A 21,701-nucleotide genomic window follows, 5' to 3' on the forward strand; every position below is an offset into this window, starting at 1 on the left:
GAAAACTTTTAAAATCACTCATGAGGAATGGGTGCTGTTAACAGTGACATCCTACAGGTCAGTCCTTTTCAAAATCTTGATTCTGATCACCTTGCTTGCAAGTGAGGGGCAGAGGATGAAAACTATCAAGGTACTCTGGTTCCACACAAATTTCCTGAAGCAGGGGTGAAGTCCAGAAATACTTGTTTATAAGGTAATTCTGACGTTCACTGACGTCTGAGAAACAAAGGTTGTAAGATACCATCTGGTGTCATTAAAAAAAAAAAAAAGCTTGAAAATGCTCTTTTGATAAGTTTGTCTGCTCTTTAATATTCATTCTTGAGTAGGGGCAGGAAGTAATAGGATAACTGGGCCTATACCTAGAATTTAGAATAATCCAGTTGCATTGTTTCAAATAATCTGCCCAAAGCAGGATTAGCTTAGTTAATATGGATTTCATTTACCATGTAAACAAGAAAGTGATTTTGGGCTCACAAGATCAGAGATATAAATTATAGTATATTTGCATCCAGAGAATAATCACTGCAAAATTTAGTTTCCTAAATATTGGGAATTAGATCTTAAAAATAAAAGTAAGCAAAATAAAAATTATCATTCTAGTTCGAGTGCTATCACTTCAACCATTTGCAAGAGGGTCAATAGAAAAAAAAAAAAACTAGAGCACTAAAAGGGCACTGGTATAAAATTATTGGGAAAAACTGTTCTTGAGGCACATAAGGATGTGCTTAGATTTATTTATGCTTTACAATGGCAATTCATTTCTTTCCTGATTTAATACTGAAATGCCAATTAGTACCAACAAAATAAGTAAAAGATGAAAAAACCCACAAAAACTGAAATATATAGAAATGTATACAGCCAATTTTATCAATTCATAATAACCAAGGATGTATGGATTAATTTACTTTATTCAAACACTTTATTTCAGTCAGGGTAGCAACAACAGGGAAGGGAGAGTTAGTTAAGCAATTTTTAACTAGAATCTAGGGGGTGAAATGAACAAATTAATCATAGAGAGGATGACAAGACTATTTTGTGAAGACTTTAGTACATTCAGGACAGAAGTTTTATTTTTCCTAGAGAAGAGCAAGAGCAGGGTGGTTAAGCACCCAGGAAAGATGGCTTAAGTTTTATTTTATATGCTACATAGTTACGTACATATCCCCAGTGTCCAGACTCCAAATTCCTATTGCTGTCATTATCAAACAAAATTTTACATGTTAAAATAGGTTCTGATACCATTTCCCATGGGGGTTGGGGTAGGGGTAGGCGGAGGTTTTCCCCCACAGAATCAAGCAATTCTCTGGACACGAACCGGGTGCCATACAATTCAACTCAAATCTAGAGTCTATCTATATGAAGATAATATCAGATTGCACACATGAAGGGTTTACTCTCAAAAGACTGCAGCCTCCCTTTCAACTTTAAATTCCAGTCCCAGGCCCAGTGTTGTTACCTGAGCTTCTGACAGAACAGTTAAGAATGGAGGTTCCAACCACCCCCTCCACCTCAGGATACTAAACCCAAACAGGATTATTACCTGTGTGTCAGCCTCGGGAAGGCTGGAGAGGGACTCCAGGAAGCGAGCTTCCGCAACTGGAAGAAGGCGCGAGGAGCCGACATGGAGGAAGACAGCAGCTTACTGCAGTACAAGCGGGTAGCTCGGAGCAGGAGGCGCTCAGGTGTATGCACTTGTCCTTTTAGAAGGCTAGTGGCGCATGCGTGGTGTTCATAATGCCGACTCACGCTACTGGCGCATGCGTACATTTACCCCTTATCAGGTGCAAGCTATTGTGAACTCTGGCTTGGGCCCCAGCGCCGACTCACTCGAGGCTGCCGGCACTTCTTCCCAGCAAACTGCTACAGCTGAGAGGTTCCCACAACTCCGTTCTTGGGTTCCATTAATTTGCTAAGGTGGCTCACAGAACTCAGAAAACTTGTTTACTCACTAGATTATTGATTTATTATTAAAGTATCTAACTCAGAAACAGCCAGATGGAAGAGACGCAAAGGACAAGTTACGGGGAAAGGACACGGAGTTTCCATGCTCTCTCCCAGTGTGCCTCTCTCCCCAGTCTCCATGTGTTCCCCAACCTGGAAGCTCGACCACCGATTTCTTTTGGGTTTTACGGAGGCCTCATTGGAGAGGCATGATTGACTAATCATAGGCCGCTTGCAAACAATTCAACCTCCAGCCGCTTTCCCCTGCCAGAGGGTGAGGAGTGGGGGTGGGAGGGTCGGACTGAACGTTTCAAACCTCTAAGCACAAAATTGGTTCTATTGGCAACCTGCCCTCAGCCCTTAGGTGCTGCCCCAAAGTCACTCATTAACATAATAGAAAAACACCTTTACATTCTCATCAGGAAATTACAAGGGTTTTAGGAGTTCTGTGCCAGAACCTGGGAAGACCAAATACATATTTTTTATTGCAAGTCACAATATTCCATATGTTAAAATGGAAGTAACAGTTTATACCACTCATCTTTTTCCATCACTCTGTGTTAATCACCACACTTCCAGATACCAAACCCAGAAACAGGTAATCGTTTGTAACATTTAATTCTCGCTGTTTCTCACAGTGGATCTATTATGCTTATAGTGCACATGTTATGTCCTGTTTTAGGAAAAGCTTTTTATACATCTATCTATGCTAATACAAATTAGCTCCCTTTAACACAGGAACAAAATTTCCTATGATACTTAGTAGATTGAGTTGATATGAACACACAGGTGTTCTAAGATTACCTAATCTCTATCTTGACCACCTAAAAGATGTAGAAGCACATAATTCTAACAAATATTTATGTTCATTTAATAGATAAATGTAGGTTCTACTGGTACTTTTTGATTCTTATTATTGCATCTGTTTGTTAGCTATTACCCTAGTCTCATCACAGACCTTCCCACATCCTCATAGCTGACTCCAAATTTGCCATTCCTCTACTCTCTTTGTATAAAGCTGTTGTTGCAGTATATTTGTATAGCAAACATATGTGACTTGTCTTGTACCTTCAAAGCACTATACTCAGCATTGTAGGGGATCGAACATTGAACAGGACCTGGTAGATGATGTCAGGAATTTCAAGTCTAAAGAGAAAGATACACATTTCTACAAATAGCACAAGGAGACATGAGGTTCAGGGCTTGGTCAAAGTAGTTTGAGTTGGTGTGGTAAAATACTGAGGGTAATTTCAAAACGGGACCATAAAGCCTTGTGGTTCCCTATTTGGAATTATGATTTGCAGACATTAAATCTTCTGAGTCATCTTAAGTAGCACGATTGTGATGAACACTGTTTCATTTCTCTTGTTCAGATGGTCATTAGGTTGGTTTGTATTCTGCTCCCACCCAATTGTCCTAAATTCCTAACAGTTATCAATTCCTACATAGACATATGTGTGCTGTGGTCTTAATGTTTGTGTCCCACTCTTACCCTAAATTAATACGTTGAAATTCTAAAGCCCAAGATGATAGTACTGAGATACAGTAGGCTTTGGACGATGCTGAGATCATGAGGGTTGGGCCCTTGGGAATGGGATTAGTGCCTTAGAAAAAAAGGCTTTAGAGAAATCTCTAGCTCCTTCCACCACCTGAGGACACAGTGACAAGGCATCAGGATAGAAACTTCACCACAATGCAACCCCGTAAGCCACCCAGTCTACGGTATTTTGTTAGAGCAGCTTGAACAGACCAACACGAGTGGTCTACCCATTAACTTAACATCTAAATACGAACATTTGGAAGGGCACTGAGTCATCTATTTCTGTATCCCCTGTGAATAGTAAGATACACAGGACAAATTATGTGTTTAAAAAATGGCTGCAGAATGAACAAGTTTAATAAAGTCAGAGGATTTGAAATCTTCTCTTTGAAATAAAACAGATGACTTTTAGGAACTAAAGATTCCCTGTGAACATTTCCTAAACTTTACTCAGAAATTTACTCAAATAAAAAAGTTTCCAATCACATCAATTATATTTTTGTATCTAAATTGTTAAATATGATCATTGATGAATAGTAATGCCCCAACTTTATTTTTAACTTAAGGTGGAAAAGTAATTTGTGCCCACTTTATTGTTTTCTTATTCTAGACGTTTGCACATGTCGTACTCCATAGAGGTCATGCAATGCTGTATCATGCCCTGTCTTTATAGGTACCCCTGATGCTTTTTCTTTCAAAGGAATGACAACAAAAAGGCAGCTTAAAACAACTCTTTCAAGGAGACGTTATGACCCACAATCGACCTGCATTTGTGCTATAATAATATGGAGTATTTACTGTTGACTTTTACATATATTCACATATGTTATGCTACTAAAGGCTGTAAGTAACTTGTATATGAATTACAATATCTTTTGTAAAGCACTATTATTTTATTTCTTTTGTGGTCTCTTTCAGTTTTTATGCTGGTACTCAGAGGGTTGTTTATGACAGGCTTCATAAACAGAGAGAAAAATTTCTTTGCTGGTGATTGGATTAGGTGGTGTTTGGGAATGCTGGTTGTGGGAGTAGGATCTGAGAGGTTAGTAATATGCTAATAACAGGGAGACTGGCATATAAATTAGTTGATACGACTCAAGTGGGTGATAAGTGTTAGGCCCTAAAACTGGATTTCAGTTAGGACAGAAATTAAAGATTAGGGCAGTAAATAATGTAAGGAGGGAAGTCAATGATAGATTGGGTGGGAAGCAAGTTACATAGGTGTGACAAGTTTACGTCTATCAAATGAGCCTAGTAAACTCAAAATAAGTTCTTTCAGTTAACAATTATGATAATCAGATATGTGATATTGAATACATTCTAAGACCAATCACATTATCAAGAGAATATAACCATTGTAACTTACATACACCAGAAAATGTATACCAGTGTCCCAAAATATATGAAGCTGACAGCACTGAAGAGAGAAAGAGACAGTTCTATAATAACAATTGGAGACTTCAAAAAATCACTTTGAATAATGGACAGAACTGACCTTACAGAAACAGAAAGAACTGTATGAGAATACTAGGAATATCAACAAATTAGATGGCCTACGTAAAAGTGACAAATTCTTAGACCTACACAAATTACCTAAACTGCCTCAACAGGAAAAGAAAATCTCATCAGACCTATAACAAATAAAAAATTGAATCAATAATCCAACATCTCCCAACAAAAAACTCAAGAACCAGAGAGATGGCTTCACTAGTGAATTCTATCAAGCATTAAAAGAAGAATTCACACCAGTTCATCTCAAGCACTTTCAAAAAAGAGGAAACAATTCCTAACTCATTCTAAGAGGCCAGCATTACCTGATACCAAAGCCAGATAAAAACATCGTAAGGCAATAAAACTATACAACAATATCCATTGTGTATAGAGATGTGAAAAACTTGAACAAAATACTAGCAAAACAAATGCAACACCATATTAAAGGAATTATACATCATGATCATGTGGCATTCGTACCCCAGGAATGCTAAAGATAAGAAACTCAATCAATGTAATATACCACATTAATATAATAAAGAAACAAACAACAACAAAACAAACAAAAAACAACCCCCAAAACACATAATCATCTCAATTCCAAGAAACACAAAAATAATTTAGGAAAACATGCAACACTCCCTCCTGATCAAAAACACCAGAAAACAAGAAACATGAGGGAATGTCCTCAACAGCATAAAGGACAGTTTAAAAAAATCCAGTCTACATCATACTCCTCTTGAAAGATTGAAAGCTTTCCTCTAAGATCAAAAATAATATAAAAATGCTATTTTAACCACTGTCATTTCAATGTTTTACAGGAATTTCTAGCCAGAGCAATTAGACAAGAAAAGGAACTTAAAAGTATTCTAATAGGAAAAGGAAAAAAAAAAAAAAAAAAAAAACCACATTGCATCTTGGTTATCCTCAGGGCATTTGGTCCAGAACTCTCTGTGGATACCAAACTCCAAGAATGCCAAAGTCTCTTATATAAAATGGTGTAGTATTTGCATACAACCTAAGCACATTCTCTCATATGTTTTAAATCATCTCTGTATCACTTATAATACAATATAAATGCTATGTAAATAGTTGTAAATATAATGTAACTGCTATGTAAATAGGTGCCAGCAAATTTTAAGTTCTGCTTTTTGGAATTTTCTAGAATTTTATTTTATTTAAAAAAATATTTTTGATTTATGGTTGGTTGAATCCATGGATGCAGAAACTGTGGCTATGAAGGCCAACTCTTTTCACATGTGACATGATTCTACACATAGAAATCCCACAGAATTCACAAGAAAACTACCATAGCTAATAACCTAATTCCATCTAGTTGCAAGATACAAGACTAACACCCAGAGATCAGCTGTTTTTTTTGAATACCAGCAATGAAGTATCCATAAAGAAAATTAAGAAAGCAATTCCATTTGTAAGAGCATCTAAAATAATTAAACACCCAGAAATGAATTTATCCAAGGAGACAAAAAACTTGTACAGTGAAAACTACAAGACATTGTTGAAAGAAATTAAAGACAGCTCTTGCCCATGAATTGAAAGACTTAATATTGTTACAATGTCAAAACTACACAATGTGCTCTACTGGTTCAATACAATCTCTATCAAAATTCCAACTTTCTTCTGGGGGAGATGGAAAAGCCAGTCCTCAAATTCATTTGCAAGGAGCCCACAATAGCCAAACCATCTTGAAAAATTAGAACAAAGCTGGAGGACCCACACTTTTGTTTTCAAAAGTTAAAAAGCTATAGTAATCAAAATGTTTTGGTACTGGCATAAAGACAGACACACAGACCAATGGAATAGCATATAGAGTCTAGAAATAGATGCATACAGCTATAATCAGTTGATTTTTGACAAGCCTACAAAGTCCATTCAATGAGAAAAGAATAGTTTTTCAACAGATGGTGCTAGGACAGCTGGATTTTACATTTAAATTTGGAGCTATCCCTCAAATCATAGACAAAAATTTTACTAAAAATGGATCAATCACCTATATATAAGAGCTAAAATCATAAACCTCTTAGAGAAATACATAGGGGTAAATCATGGTGACCACTGATTTGGTCATGAATTCTTAGATATAATACCAAAAACACAAGTACAAAAGAAAAAGTATATACACAGACTTCATAAAATTAAACATTTTTGTTCATCAAATGATAATATGAAGAAAGTGAAAAGACAGCCTACAGAATGGGAGAAAATACTTACAAATTATATACCTGAGAAGGGTTTAATATTCAGAATATATAAAGAATGCCTTCAACTCAATAACAAAAGATTATCCAATTTTAAAATGGGTAAAGGACTTGAGTTGACATTGACCTCAAAAAAGATATGCCAATGATCAATAAGCAAATGAAATGAAGCTCAATATCATTAGTGATTAGGGAAATGAAAATCAATACCATAATGAGATAGTTTACATCTATTAGGATGACTATTAAAAATTGAAAATTACAAATGTGGAGAAACTGGGCCCCTTGCACACTTGCACATTACTGTAGTGAGTGTAAAATGGTGTGGCCACAGTGGAAAACAGTTTGGAAATTCCTCGTAAAAACTCAACATAAAATTACTATAGACTCACTCCTAGGTATATAGCAAAAATAACTGAAAAACTCAAATATATACCTGCCTACCAATGTTCATTGTACTATTATGCACAGTGCCCAAAAGGTAAAAACAACACAGGTATCCATCAAAAGATGAATGGACAAACAAAATGTGTTATATAAATTGCATGGAATATTATTCAGCCATAAAAAGAAATCAACTTCTGATACATACCTCAATATGGATGAACCTAAGAAACATGATAAATGGAATAAGCCAGACAGAAAGACAAACATTGTACAATCCCACTGATGCGACATATCTAGAGTAGGCAAATTCATAGGCAGAGAAAGTTGATTAGAGTCTAACAGGGATTAGTGGGAGGGAGAATAAGTATTATTGATTAATAAGTGCAGATTTTTATATGGGGTGATAAAGATGTTTTTAAAATACATTGTGGTGATGATTACATAACCTTGTGAAAGTAATTAATGCCATTGAATTGTACAATCTAAATGGCTAAAATATCAAATTTCATGTTACGTATATTTTCCATACAAAAAAATCCAGTGTAGGTAGCTCCTCTATATATTACATGTGTATATCAAATAAAACAATCATATGCTAGGGACTCTAATTGGACATAATATATTCTCCCTCACTTGCATTTTAAATACTTACATATTCCTTGATACACATATACACAAACACAACCATTTGATAAGTAGACTTATGAGATGTCATATAAATATATTTTGGAAATGAAAAAGTAAATAAATAAAAATGGAGTAAGTTCTTAACACACAGAAAGCAGACTAGAAGAAAAAATAATCTGAATATACTTTAGATAAAACAAACCAAGAATGTAACATAAAACATTCCATATGAAATAGGATATTATGTATCTTTAACAGACAAAAATTTGTACAAACTAATCTGAGAGCTATTAAATTACAAGTAAAATAGAAATTAAAATTATTTGAGTTTTCTTCCCATGGGTAAGTTATTCCTCAACCAATAATATTTTATTTCTATCTTCTGTTCTACAGAATATGGATTTCAAACATCATTATTGTAGATTTCAAAATTTTAGTCATGGTTTTCAGTCTACTTTCATGCCTCCCAAGCTGTGCTTATATTGCATTCAAAACACTTGATTTTCTTGTCTATGTATTTGATATGCTTGCATGATGTGTAAGATGTCACAAGTTGAATTTTAAATATTCATACTAATTACAGTATACATTGTTAGCAGCAAAATTACTTCCAAAATTACTCAGGAATACAGAGTAATACGAAAAAATGGGAGTGGTTTTCAATGCATACCCAAGAACCCTACAGCGAGACTTTTTATCATGCATTTGTTCACCTTTTTCTAATATGTTCAGCTAAAAGAAATTGTTTCTACTTATTCTGAAAATACCATTTTGTCACATTTTTGCAAAACTTTTATTCGTGAATGAATTCGTGAATGATCATTCACCCTATTTAATTGTGGGTATACAATTGTGTGCTCTTAACCTCATAGTACAAGGATCTATCCATTACAGCAACTGATTATCACACACTTACAGGATCAGAGACTGCCTCAGCGTTCCTCAACAATATTTGAAGAAAAGAGAAAATATGCACAGTATGATTGCTGTTTGAACGTGTGAATAAATGAAGTTTTAGATGTAGGTGTAGGGGTGTGGCGTGAGGACGTGAAGCAATGAAATGCAATTTTAGTTCCAACTCACAAAAAAATCTTGTTCCTTAGAACACAAGAGCCTGAATGTTCTAAAAAGATGAAGAGGTCGAGCTATGTTCTTACAATCATCAAGGAAAACAAGAATCAGGCCTAAGGGGCTGGAAATTGGGGTGGGTGAGATGTGAGACTAAACAGGAGAATGTCCTTGAAGAAAAGTTAGTACGTTTTCCCTAGAGAGAACTTTAACAAGTTAAACTCTGCACTGAGATCCGGGAAAGCCAGTTGTGTTCCTGACACTTTACATTTGAGGAGAAAATACGTATACAACAGGAACAGATTCACAGAGGCAATGCTTACTGTCCACTTTGTCCACTCCTTTTTGTCACCATAAACATTGATCCATGCATATATCCACTTACACATACAGAAGCAGGATTGCTCTGGGCATCTGAGTCGTCAAGAAACACAGAATGAAGTCCATTGCCCAACATCACAAACTAACGACATTTCAACTCAAACCTATTACTTCTGTTTCAATTGTGCATTGTGTGTGTGTCTGGGAGTGAGTGTGTGTGTGTGTGTGTGTGTGTGTGTGTGTGTGTGTGTGTGTGTGTGTGCGTGTGCATGCTGTGTGCATGCACACGTTTAAACTGCTGCCTAGTGTAGTTACGCTCCTGAGCACAGATTCCAAGTGCCATCTAACAGCTGACATTCTGTAACCTCTCTTTGGATGGCTGGATATTTACAACAGTCAAAGAGATGTGGAATGCTTAACAGATTAACCTACATTTCTCAAAGACAGTTTTCTGGCTTTTTTTTTTAAGTTTTACCTAAATTTTTAACAACTGAAACTACAATTACTTTTAATGATTGGCAACTACCAGAATTGTCAAGGAACAGAACTAAAAATCTCTAAAGTTTTAAAGATTCTGAATTCAACTGATAATAACAATGCTACTCATAATATTATAAATTAAACTTACTGCTTACACCAAGTTCAGTGATACATTTACATGTATTTTCGTTCACTATTTCTCCTGTGAGAATATGGAAGAGGAGAGTGGGTAACTGGCTACAATCACTTCGCTGTAGAGTTTGAACTCAGGCTTGCTGGGTTTGAATCTTGCTGAAAGAGGACTGTACTGAGTTATTAACCATCAAAGACCTCTTACTCCTATTCATGCTGGTGCTAAGTTGGATATATGTCCTTCTTTATTTAACCTGGAAATGTATTTTATTACCTCCAATTGCAAAACTGGAGAAATCGGCACTTTTAAAATGGAAACATAAGGCCTAGAATTATTAAAAACCTCTTTGCCTCTGCTTTCCAGAAGGGCAATGAATCAATTTGGATTAGTTACAATATGCCTACCTTGATGCTTTCTGAAGTCCCATTCGGAGATGAGATCCCTCATCACTTTCTGTCTTACACTGAAGCAGAAAATTGCTGTAAAGCTGTTTAAAGACTGAACTGCTCTCCCACAGAAGTGGGTGCACTTCAGTCATGGAAGAAATAGTTCCAATATTATAAAGCAATTTGTGATCCCTTAAGGTTTTTGGACTTCATAGATGTAAAAAATTACTATACGTCTTACAATCATCATTTCACCATTCATACTGGAAGCAATTGAGGTTTCCACAAATCAGGCACTGTGCAAATTCTGTCATAGTAAAACATTTATTTGTTAAAGTGATATAGATTCAAGATTCTACAGTCTTAAATCATGGATGGCAATGTAACATGGATTGATACAGAACTCGATGCCAATGTAGGCTTTTTTCTTTCCTTCTTTAAAAAAAATACTTGTAGGCCAGAAGAAAAAAAAAATTTGGTTTTAAAAGGGGATGAACCATGGTCTGATAGAGCCAGTTCCACCTGCATCAGCGACTTCTGCTTCGGCTCCTGTGGACAATTTCTTCTCGGACACCAGCTCAACAATTAGCCTTTGTGAATCGAAACATTTTTAAATTTTATCCAGTAAAAATATCAGTGGCAATTTTTTTCAGGAGAGAGAGAAGTAGTGCTCTTCAGATTAACTCCGGCCTCTGAAATGAAAGAAAAAGAAGAAAAAAAAAAGAAAGAAAGAAAGAAAGAAAGAAAGAAAAAGAAGACACATGGCTAATAAGATCATTGTGCTAGCAATTTAGAAGTTACTGAGCTGTATGCATCCAGGAAGGAGCTGATCGCTATAAATACTAGACACACCCCAGAACACTACCATGTGCACATCAGTTCTTAAAATGTTGCTTGGTAATTTTTAACTGTGGAATATATTTTAAAAATCTCATTTTAGAAGGAAATCTAAATGTATTGACTAAATAGTTATGCAAATCAAAGACAAATTGTGGAATGGCATTTTTCCTTGCTTCGGTTTTCACATTTATATTAAGAGAAAAAAATGATTCTATTCATTAAAGCATGCCATTCAGGTTTTAACAAGTATTCATACTGGTTTTTAAAATATGAACATATTAGATCAAATTTGTTCATCACATCTAAGAGCTAAGTGAGCTCTACATTCTTACATATTCTGTTGGAAATTTGCATCATATTAAAGTTTTATGAAATTTAATTATACATTTAATGATGGTGAAGACTATTAATTCACCTTTATTAATTCATTCTTCACCCACAGAACAAATGAAATAAATCTGAAAACTGACAATTACTCACAAGCAAAGGCATTTCATAGTTAACATGAATTTGAAAGAAAATCGTATAAAAACATTTAAAATATTTAAATAACAAATTACAAAAATACTTTTTCTCTAATATGGGGTTTCAGTACTCATGGCTTTCAAATATGTCTATAAATTCTATACTTGATGAAGATGGAAAATAATTTTTGAGAAACATACAATTTCATACATATGAAACAGAAGTAATTTTTCTCCTTTCCATTTAAGAACAACTACATGTTTACAAGATGAGGGTTATAAAATGCATGGAACAAATGAATGATGAAATATAGATTCTTCATTAACTTCAAATATTCTACTTCAAAATGTTGATGTAGGGTATATTTGGATAACTGATGAAGGTAGGCAAAATACTATAGAGATATTTTACTTAAGAAGGTATTCAAAATACTTAATCTGAATAAGTAAAGTTATTTTTGGCACAAACAATAATTTTAAAAATTATTGAATAAGAACTTACTTGATGTTCAAAGATTGTTAATCGATAATAGATATGTATCCTATTGTTAAAAAATAATTATCTTGGAAAATACTGAAATATAGGTATTGCTATACACTTTACCTGGAATATTCATTCTAAGGAAAACATTACAAAATCAGTTTAAATTAGAATGGCAAGTATCTAGATTTCTCTCCATTGGGTTCATGGCATAGTTTATGTTGGTGAAATTAATTATCAATAAGCGTTTTTTTCTTTTTGTATTTCCTATAATATGTTCCTTTGATTAAAAAGTCAAAAGTTTGCATTACACCAAATTTCAAGTTTCAGGAAGTAGTAATATAGAAAAGCCTAGAAGAAAAATTCAGTGGACAGTATAACTAGTTTGACTTTGGAAATAATAATTCCTTCCAGAATAACAAACTTTCTTTTAATATCAAGTTAATGATTCTACAAGCTGACATAGCTTAAAGAGTTTTTGGCTCAATTTCACATTACATGTTTTGGGAACAATGGTGTGAATCTGTCTGCCCTGAATCTACCACTATTGAAACGATGACATAATATGACTTTGAATAAAAATTTTGTATGTAGGATATTCAAAATAACACTTTTCAACTTTACTTATCAATAAACAAACTCATATAGTGATTCCATAAAGATTTAAATATGGAACACAAAATTACAAGAGCATCACAAAGAAAAAACACAACAGACTATAATTAGGCTAAAATGTTATAAGAACTAAAAATAACCAATTTGGGGTACGTTCCTGATGTTTTGTCAAAGATGCTCATTTACCAGTGAAAGAGCAGCATGCAAAACACTGCACAGTCTTAACAATACCACAAAGGAAAGAGGAAATTAAAGCTACCTTGACATTAAGAGAAGGAAAATTATCCTGACATTGCATGGATTTTGGAAACTGTTATTGCTCTTACTCTGAGTGTAATTAAGAACTGTGGAAGAGTTTTTATTTTGTATAGTTAGGATATCAAAAGAAGGAGGAATTGATTTCTAAATGTCACTGCTGACACTAGGGTTCCATTTTTTTTTTCTAATTTTCTGTAATGTTCAAATAAGTATGTCAAAAAGTATGCTTTAATCATTATCAAAATAGTTACATGTTTCCTACCTATGTGCCTTTTCTATTACTCTTATTTCTCTCTTATTTTTTAAATTCACTTGAAGGGAGTATCATGGGGAAAAACCCCCTACAGAACCAAATATTTTATATTGGTTATTCTTGCTTGAAAAAAAACATTGGAAAGATATTTGGATTATATATACACATTTGCTTTGCTGCTTAACTCTTAGTTCATATATTTTCCAAACCCTGTGTTTTCCCATAGTTGTTTTAATATAGCTCTTTATCTCTAAACAAAATAACTTTCTACTTGTTTATATATTAACAGTTTCTCTAAAAGAACTAGGTTATTGTATCTGTAGCAGAGATTTTTTGATAGTTAAAATTATTTAAATACCTTGATTGATACTAAACATAGAGTTGATACTGAACATCATAAGTCAAATCTATTAAAACCAGAAAGCAATCATCTTAAAGACTGGTATAAGCAATCACAGTGTAAGTGGCATTTCTTGTGCATACTTACACACACACAATGTACACATATTTTGTTGGTCCGAATACAATAAATACTTAAAAAAAAATTTTTACTTAAGGCATTTTCAGTATAAATGCAAATTAGTCAACGGTTCTTATTTTAACTACCAAGTATGGCAGATCAATTGTTTTACCTAGTTCACTTTAAACATAAAAACATAAGGTTTTTTAAACATATGGTTAATTTATAATGTAAGTATCTATTACTTAAAGAGTAATTATCAATGATTTCAGCAACAATTCCTCTCACCTTTCCTCTCAATTCATCTTAGTGTGATTGGAATCTTATGACTATTACAGAAGGACTGTACGTGTTACATTAAGTAGGTTAAGCTCACTCTGTTTCTGTATATATATAGGAAAGGTCTTAAGGAAAACGGGCATAGAGCATATTCCGGCTAATGGAAATGGAGTAAATTTAACTCATTTTTCTCAGTAAAAAAATCATCTTAGCAGATACCTCAGTATGAAGATCACCTAAACTGCTGACTAGATGAAACTTTTCTGCCCTCTCTGCTCCTTTCTATTAGAACTTGATGTTATATTAGGGACTGTGTTATAATTGATTTACTACTGTCACCTTGGAAAAATATTTTATATATTAAAAATGTGTTTCTTGCTTATATTGCCATCTATATACATGAGGAACATTTTAATTTAAATTTAATGCAGTGGGCAGTGTCCACATTTTTGGAAAATATATACTTGCCTCTGGGTAGAAAAAGATATGTCTGTTACCATCCTGTGGGAAACAGAAACTGAAAATAAAATTTTGTAATCTTCCCCACTCCATCCCCCCCCTCAAAAAAATTAAGAAGCTGTGAGCCCATGAATCTCTGCCAGCCCTGTACCTCACTTCATTCACAAGGTAAAAGTACTGCTGACAGCGTGAAGGGTCGTGAGAAGACGAAGAACACACGGGTCACAGTCTCTGCAAAGGGGCATTACTGTCCGGTTGTGCTGACAGCTGTAGCAATGACAGGCCTGCTATCACAGACATCATTTACCGAGTAAGAATAGTTATGCTGAGGTCACATGGTGACTTAAATCTGACAACAGAAATGTAGCAAGGAGTTGGCTAATGAGTAAATGATGTATTGTCACTAAATTCTGTTCAAATTCTTCTTTGCCTGTGGATTTTTCTTGCTAATGCTTATAGAAAGAAAAGAAAATTAGACAAAGCATGGAAGGAAAGTGGCTATGACATTATGACACAGCCATTTGTTTCAAAAAAGGAACTAAAGAAAGACTCAGCATAACGTTTTAAAAATAGATGCCATATTCTCATATACACACATTCACTATGTAAATCTAATACAAGCACACATATATACACACGAATTTACTACACAGAGAAATGATAAGTCACTGAAAGATCATGGACCAGATTATTAGTATTTGTGTGTGGGTGGTGGGTTATGACAGGTTTACATTTGTTTTTCTATTTTAAACTGTATTTTTCAAAGTTCTCTAATTAATACTCATAACTTTAGGACAAAGAAAATCATTATTAGAAATCTTACATACTTACCACGTTGGCAAACCTTTTGCCACCTCAAGTAGTACACAGACTCCCAAGGAGATTACTTTTCTCTAAATTTGACTTCTAACACGGTGGTAACATAAAGACATAAACACAATAATATGTAACATGCCCCATGAAATGGGAATATTGGGGAATTGCTTTAATGGGTAATTGAAAAATGACCAAATGGACTCTCCTGCTTCCAAATCCTGATGTAACATTTCGCACCGTTCTGGACGGTGATTCTGATAGATGAACCTCAACCTCCTAAACTCTTTCTAAGGCGAGCCAGTTTTGGAACAGTGAGATAGCCAAAGTTGCATGAGAAATGAACTCTTTAAAATCAAAGACAGAGAAGAGATGGAGGGAAGAAAGGAAGAGGAAAGGGAGGGAGGGAGAGGAAGAGAGAGAAGGTGGTGGTGAACCGAGGTGTCTTTACTCAGGTCAGTTCAGTTCTATTAACACCAAGCATGGGCCAGACTCTGTGCTATGGATGGTTTGCAGTGAGCCATCTGTTCGTTTTTTGCAGCATAGGAACGGGATCCTAAATTCAGTAAGGAAATGATGCTTGAAAAACATTGTGTCTGATGTGGGAATGGAATTCTTTAGGGGAAACCATAAATGATGCTCCAAGTTATTGTTATCTTTTAAACCAGAAATGGTAAAAATCGAGACCCTTATTTTTACTACGAACAAATAAACCAATGGCTTTTTTTTTAGGACTTTTAAAAAGCAGAGCATTTTTTTTCTGTGCCAAATCTTAAGCAAACGGCTGATGCATCCAGCTGTTTGAACAGATTGCTGAAGTGCCATTCTCCTCTAGAAACACACTCTCGGATCCAATTAAAATGCAGGAATCAAATACTCATTTGAAACTTCAAAAAAAAAAAAAAAAAGAAAAAGAAAAAGAAAGAAGGAAAGAAAGAAAGAGAGAAAAGCAAACCAAGAAGAGTAAATGGTTGCTGACAAAAGGAATACCATGAATATTTCATGTGTAGTCTTTTGCTCCATTTTACAGCGGCTTCATTCATTTTGGGTAACAGTGAAACACTTCTGTTCATCCACTTCAGTGAGGCGTAATGTAGCATCTCCGCTTCAGTTAGGATGTGGAGGCCAAGGACAGGAGTGAATATACTCTATAAAGTTACTGTCTTCACGTGGGGAAATGTTTGTAAAAATAAACAATACATCACATGTGACTATAAGAGCGGCTCCCAAGTCACACTAGTACTCCCTTTATTCATCCAGTACGAATCAGAAATATTCAGGTAACCAGAAATATGTCTGAACTGAGGAACTGAAAATTCACCTAACCAAACTGAACTTCAATTTTGACCATGGAGCATCGACTCAGTTTTAATGGAAAATTTCAACATGTTGCATGAGCCAGCAAAACACAAATGGAAAATTCATTTATAAAAGAATATACCCACTTAAGTGCTGAAATATGTGACAGGTAACAAGAAGCTCACCTGTGCTTCCTGGACAATCTGGTCAACATTAGTCGGCAAAGCATCTGGGAATAAAATTTTCAGCGTCATGAACAATTCACTTTTTAAAAAAATGAAACAGACCTTAAAATACTTCTCACTGAAATCTTGGTAAGATCCTTCTTAAAAAAGTTTTATCTAGACTTTTTTTTCCCCAAACTTACCAGTTCTTGGGTTAATTGCAATTGACTTTGATAATACTCTCTGTGGCTACTTCTTGATACATAACACTCGAAACATAGAATTTTTTTAAAATATTTTTCTAGTTACGAAAATGACTAACTATCAATGTAGGATGCACTTTCCCTGCAAGAGATCAGTAAGAGAATCAGGCTTCTATTAACTTTCCTTAGGCAAAGTTAATATGTCAACTACAGAGTTGCATGTGATAAATATGGAAAGATACATCAAGAAAAAAAAAATCCAAAGCAGGAAATGTAGTTTCACCATATTCACCATGCAGAGTATAAAATAATCATTTATAATATAAACCATTATTCGATAACCCCCCAAGATAATAGCATGTTTTGCCAAGTACTCATTTATCCTTATATAAAATAGTAATGTTCTAAATGCAAACATTCTGCCTTTCAGTGTCCATATTCCAATTGGCTATAAATGTTTAATATCATTAAATAGCCCTGTGTAGTATACATTCTGCTTCCTTCCCAAATGTCCTATTTTTAAGCAAATACTCCTGGTCACTAGAAGTAACACAATTATGAGAAAAAAATTAAGTGTCTCAGGAAAATGTCGCTCTAAGGGTTCACAGGTGAAGGTGATGAAAACAGTACAAAATACTTTTTTGATAAACCTCCAGCACAGATACTCATATAAATTTACAATGACCTCTGGAGATTAGGTTTTACATGAAAGCAACAGTACAACATGTTCGCATTATACAGGAAAAAATAATTAGGAAATCACATAATGGTAGAGCCCATATAGTATGTTTCATAAGCCCCTTAAAGTAGTAGAATAATTATTTATTGGAAATATTTTGGAGCAAAGTCACACTTAGTGTCTAGCTAATGTCTCAGGCAAGATTAAATACACATCCACTTCTGAACATAAAATGAAATGAACTTCATGGCTTTCCCCTGAATGTATTCAAAAATAATTTTTCTGCTGTTTTTAAAATTCATGAACATACATTCACCTATTTGAAAAGAATAAATTAAATTAGACAAGTTGTGGAGATGGTTATCATGAGGAAGTTTGGAAAAATAAATCTGTACTAGAGTTTACATTCCACTGTAATCTGATAATAAGCACAGTTTGTGCCGCTGTTCTGGGAGAAGTCCTCTAATAGCCAGCCCACTGAAACCTAGTTTTATTACATTACTTCCAACCCACATTGCAGGCCTCCAAATTGTGATTTGCAATGATTAATTTATAAGTATACATGTTAATATAGCCACATATTACATATACAGATATAAAAGTATATGTCATATAGTGTATTTTATTCGATGGTCACTTTAGATCCTAAATTTTGACTTCGAAATAGCTGACCAAATCAGAAGACAATGGCACACTGATTATTTTATTATAATGAGTATTTGTACTATTTGATGAAATTGCAAATGCTTTAGCATTACCTTCAAGAGGTAATTTCATACTTCAGTATACCCCCATTTACAAACTGTTAATTTCTATGTCTCACTTTAGATAAATGCTGCATATTTGGCAGGACTCAATCCCAGTAATATGTTTACCATTCTTTCCATATTAAGTGATCTTGCTGCTATAAGATTGTTTCTGTTACCAAAAAACCCCCCCAAAAAACACAAAAAAACAGACAAATACCCTCAAATCTGACAAAACTAGCTGCATTTGTAATCCCAGCATGCATTTTTCTGGCACAGGAGGGAAAAGGACTGAGTAGTCTGACACACAGAGCTCTGAAACTGTTATCAAAGCCCAATCATTAATTTTGGTTACTTTCTCTCTTCTCTATGAAATTTTAACAGTGATTTATTTTTTACCCACAAACTTAACTCAACTAACATGTAACTCACAAACATTATAAGGTAAATTATCATTATTTTATTATTATTATTATTATTATTATTATTATTATTATTATTATTATTATTATTATTAGTTTTATTACCAACTGAGGAGGTTAAGAAAAAAGTATCTTTTCCATCCAATCTATCTTTGTGCTGAAGTCCTTTCTCCAAAACTCTTTCACACACAAACTCACACATAGACACTGCTGAAGCAGAAAGACTGGACTCTTCCTGAGACTCAAGGGAAGGCTGAGCAAAGGGAAAAAGAGTACACAGTCTTCACTCTCTCTAGTATAAATGACCATTGCGTGCTGAGCATTATAAAATCGAACTGGACTTCTGCCACACTGAAAAGAGAATGGGCTCATATCTCAATTTTCTTTGAACAGATGTCCCATTGACCATCACGACTCAATGTACAATAAGATGCTTTTTGTTTTTGGAATTCTTTAAACTCTTGGCATTTTAATGATTGTTTTTAAGTTTATTACTGTGAATAAACAGAGTGGATAATATTAAAACTTAGGAATCAAAAGGCTACTGATGTGAATTTTGTGATAAATGCTTCAGTAACTTTTTTTTGTTTTATAAATTAAATATTTAGTTTCCTTTTAGTAATACAAGCAAAACAGTTAAAATTTAGTTCTGAAGTAAGTACTTTTTTCAGTGCTTTAAAGTGAAGGAAGAAATACTTAACAAAAAAAGATGAAAAGAGATTCCTATAGACAAATGGAAGACATTTAATTTTCAAGCATTTCTTAGATTCTTGTAGAGAAAGTATGTATCATTCAGATAGTAAACTTGTTATGTCTAAAGATGGCTTGCAATAGCTCAAAAACTTATATTCTAAAAGTTTTTAGTGAATTATATCTGCAAAGCAGCTAAAATCAACTGTCTAAAAGCATTAAACAGCTTACTGTGAACTCAACTTAACTACTACGTTTAATGGTTGTAAAAAATATAGAAAATATGTTGTCTTCAGTGAAGGTGTTACTGTATCTAATTTAAACTATTGCATTTAATGTACTTTTTGCTAATCTACTTGTAGACTAAAATGAATAATATTCATCAAATCAAACTGTTTCTTAGGATTTTTGAGGTTGCTTTGGATGCTTCATTACCCCTTTATGGGACTCATATATTACACATTTTTTAAAGACCTACTTTAATAGTAGTTTGACATGTTCAAATTGAGGGACAATTATCCAAAAGAAATGAAAAAAAAAAAAAACTAACACAGGAACACATATAATTTGAAAAATGCTTGGAGTAAAAATCTGTACATACATTATTCGTTAGTTTGTTTTCATACTGAACAAGCTGACAGCATGGTGTAAAATGGCTAAAAATTAAAGAAAAATAATTAAGAACAGGGAAGCCAAAACAACATCTACAACCTATACACTGTCAGCAGCAACAAACAGCAAAACCATATGCTTTGGACCACACGTATGTAGCTAGTTAAATAAGGAACGTAAGAAACGGCAGAAAGAAAAGCAAAAGGAGGGACAGAATTCCTTGCTTATAGTAACATAATACTTGGATCACAAATCTCTATTGTCTTAATTAATCAAAATTCTTACTATTGCACCTTCTTCCCTGGCTCCATTCAAGGAGTTAGTCATCTATTCATTTGCACATTCATTCATCTGAGTAACTACCGCGTTTCGGGTATTATACCAAGTACCTTTAATCAGCCCCAACCTTCCCATAGACTTATCTTTAAGTCACTTTACACTCAAACTGCCCTGAGAAAAACATAGCTCATATACTTATAAACAAAACCAAATAACATTTGACCCTCTTGATAGGCCAGTCTTTTGTTCAAAACTTTTTTTCAAACATAAACTTTTTGAAAGATAGGAACACAGGCCTTCGTATCACTTCCAGAACAAGAGTTCAAGCGTTTGATTAATTCACCCTAAAAATAGTCTTGTAAATGTAATACAATCGTTTAAACGGTTTCAATGGCTTTAGCCAAACAGAATAAATTTCACGAGATTAGGTATTACAGAGTTCTAAATGTTTATGAGAAATAAAAGATATTTAGCTGAAATTTCATTAGAAACACAAGCAGGAAATTAACCTTAAAAAATATAGGCAATTGGAAAATAGAAAATAAGTTAATCAGTAGCTTGGAGGTGACACACCAAGCTGCTGCCTGTTCTGTGTGATTTCGGGGCCCCCCTGACCATAGCCTTCATAATGCCAGAGACTCCTTGTTTGGGGAGTCATGTCTTTAATTCTTGAAAACTTTTATATATTCAGGATTGTTCAATGCTATGCAGGTAAAAACCTAAGAAGGGGAGAAGTAATATGCTTTTGTCAATCAGCACTTGGTGAAGAATTAATTAATTAACGTTAATTAAAAAATTTAGTTGGGGGTTAGACCATTATCACAGAACGAGTGTTGAGAATACACTTCACTTTGAGTAATGCTTTGGTTTTACAAAATACCACTACACACATGACCTCATTTATTCTTCACAAGAACTATATACCTGACCCACAAAGGCTGATTAGATTTTAGAGAAGTGAAAGGCAAACTTCAGAAAGAGAAGCAGGGCAGAGAAGGCATGTAGGAAATACCCAAGGTGTTGAAAGCCCATTAGACAGGTGTTTTCAAGACTGGCTCAGAAAGTAATCTCTAACTGCTTTAATCTAAGCTA

The 21,701-nt window shown here is 34.2% G+C and overlaps 1 protein-coding gene across 6 annotated transcripts in view; it reads right to left on the bottom strand.

The window, feature by feature from the left end:
* Window positions 1–10,898: 10,898 nt before the first annotated feature.
* LRFN5 (leucine rich repeat and fibronectin type III domain containing 5) overlaps window positions 10,899–21,701 on the bottom strand; it is a 233,208-nt gene continuing 222,405 nt past the window's right edge. For 5 of the 6 annotated variants that reach the window (XM_074365589.1, XM_074365588.1, XM_074365590.1 and 2 more), the window contains exons 6-8: window positions 17,000–17,043; window positions 14,712–14,744; window positions 10,899–11,285 (exon numbers count right to left, since the gene is read on the bottom strand). In XM_074365589.1, the coding sequence (XP_074221690.1) occupies window positions 11,268–11,285; window positions 14,712–14,744; window positions 17,000–17,043 (95 nt within the window). In that variant the 3' untranslated portion in view covers window positions 10,899–11,267. The remainder of the gene's footprint in view (window positions 11,286–14,711; window positions 14,745–16,999; window positions 17,044–21,701) is intronic. The other variant, XM_010967020.3, reaches the window with a different exon arrangement.

Source organism: Camelus bactrianus, chromosome 6 (assembly GCF_048773025.1).
Source record: "Camelus bactrianus isolate YW-2024 breed Bactrian camel chromosome 6, ASM4877302v1, whole genome shotgun sequence".
Lineage (NCBI taxonomy): Eukaryota > Metazoa > Chordata > Mammalia > Artiodactyla > Camelidae > Camelus > Camelus bactrianus.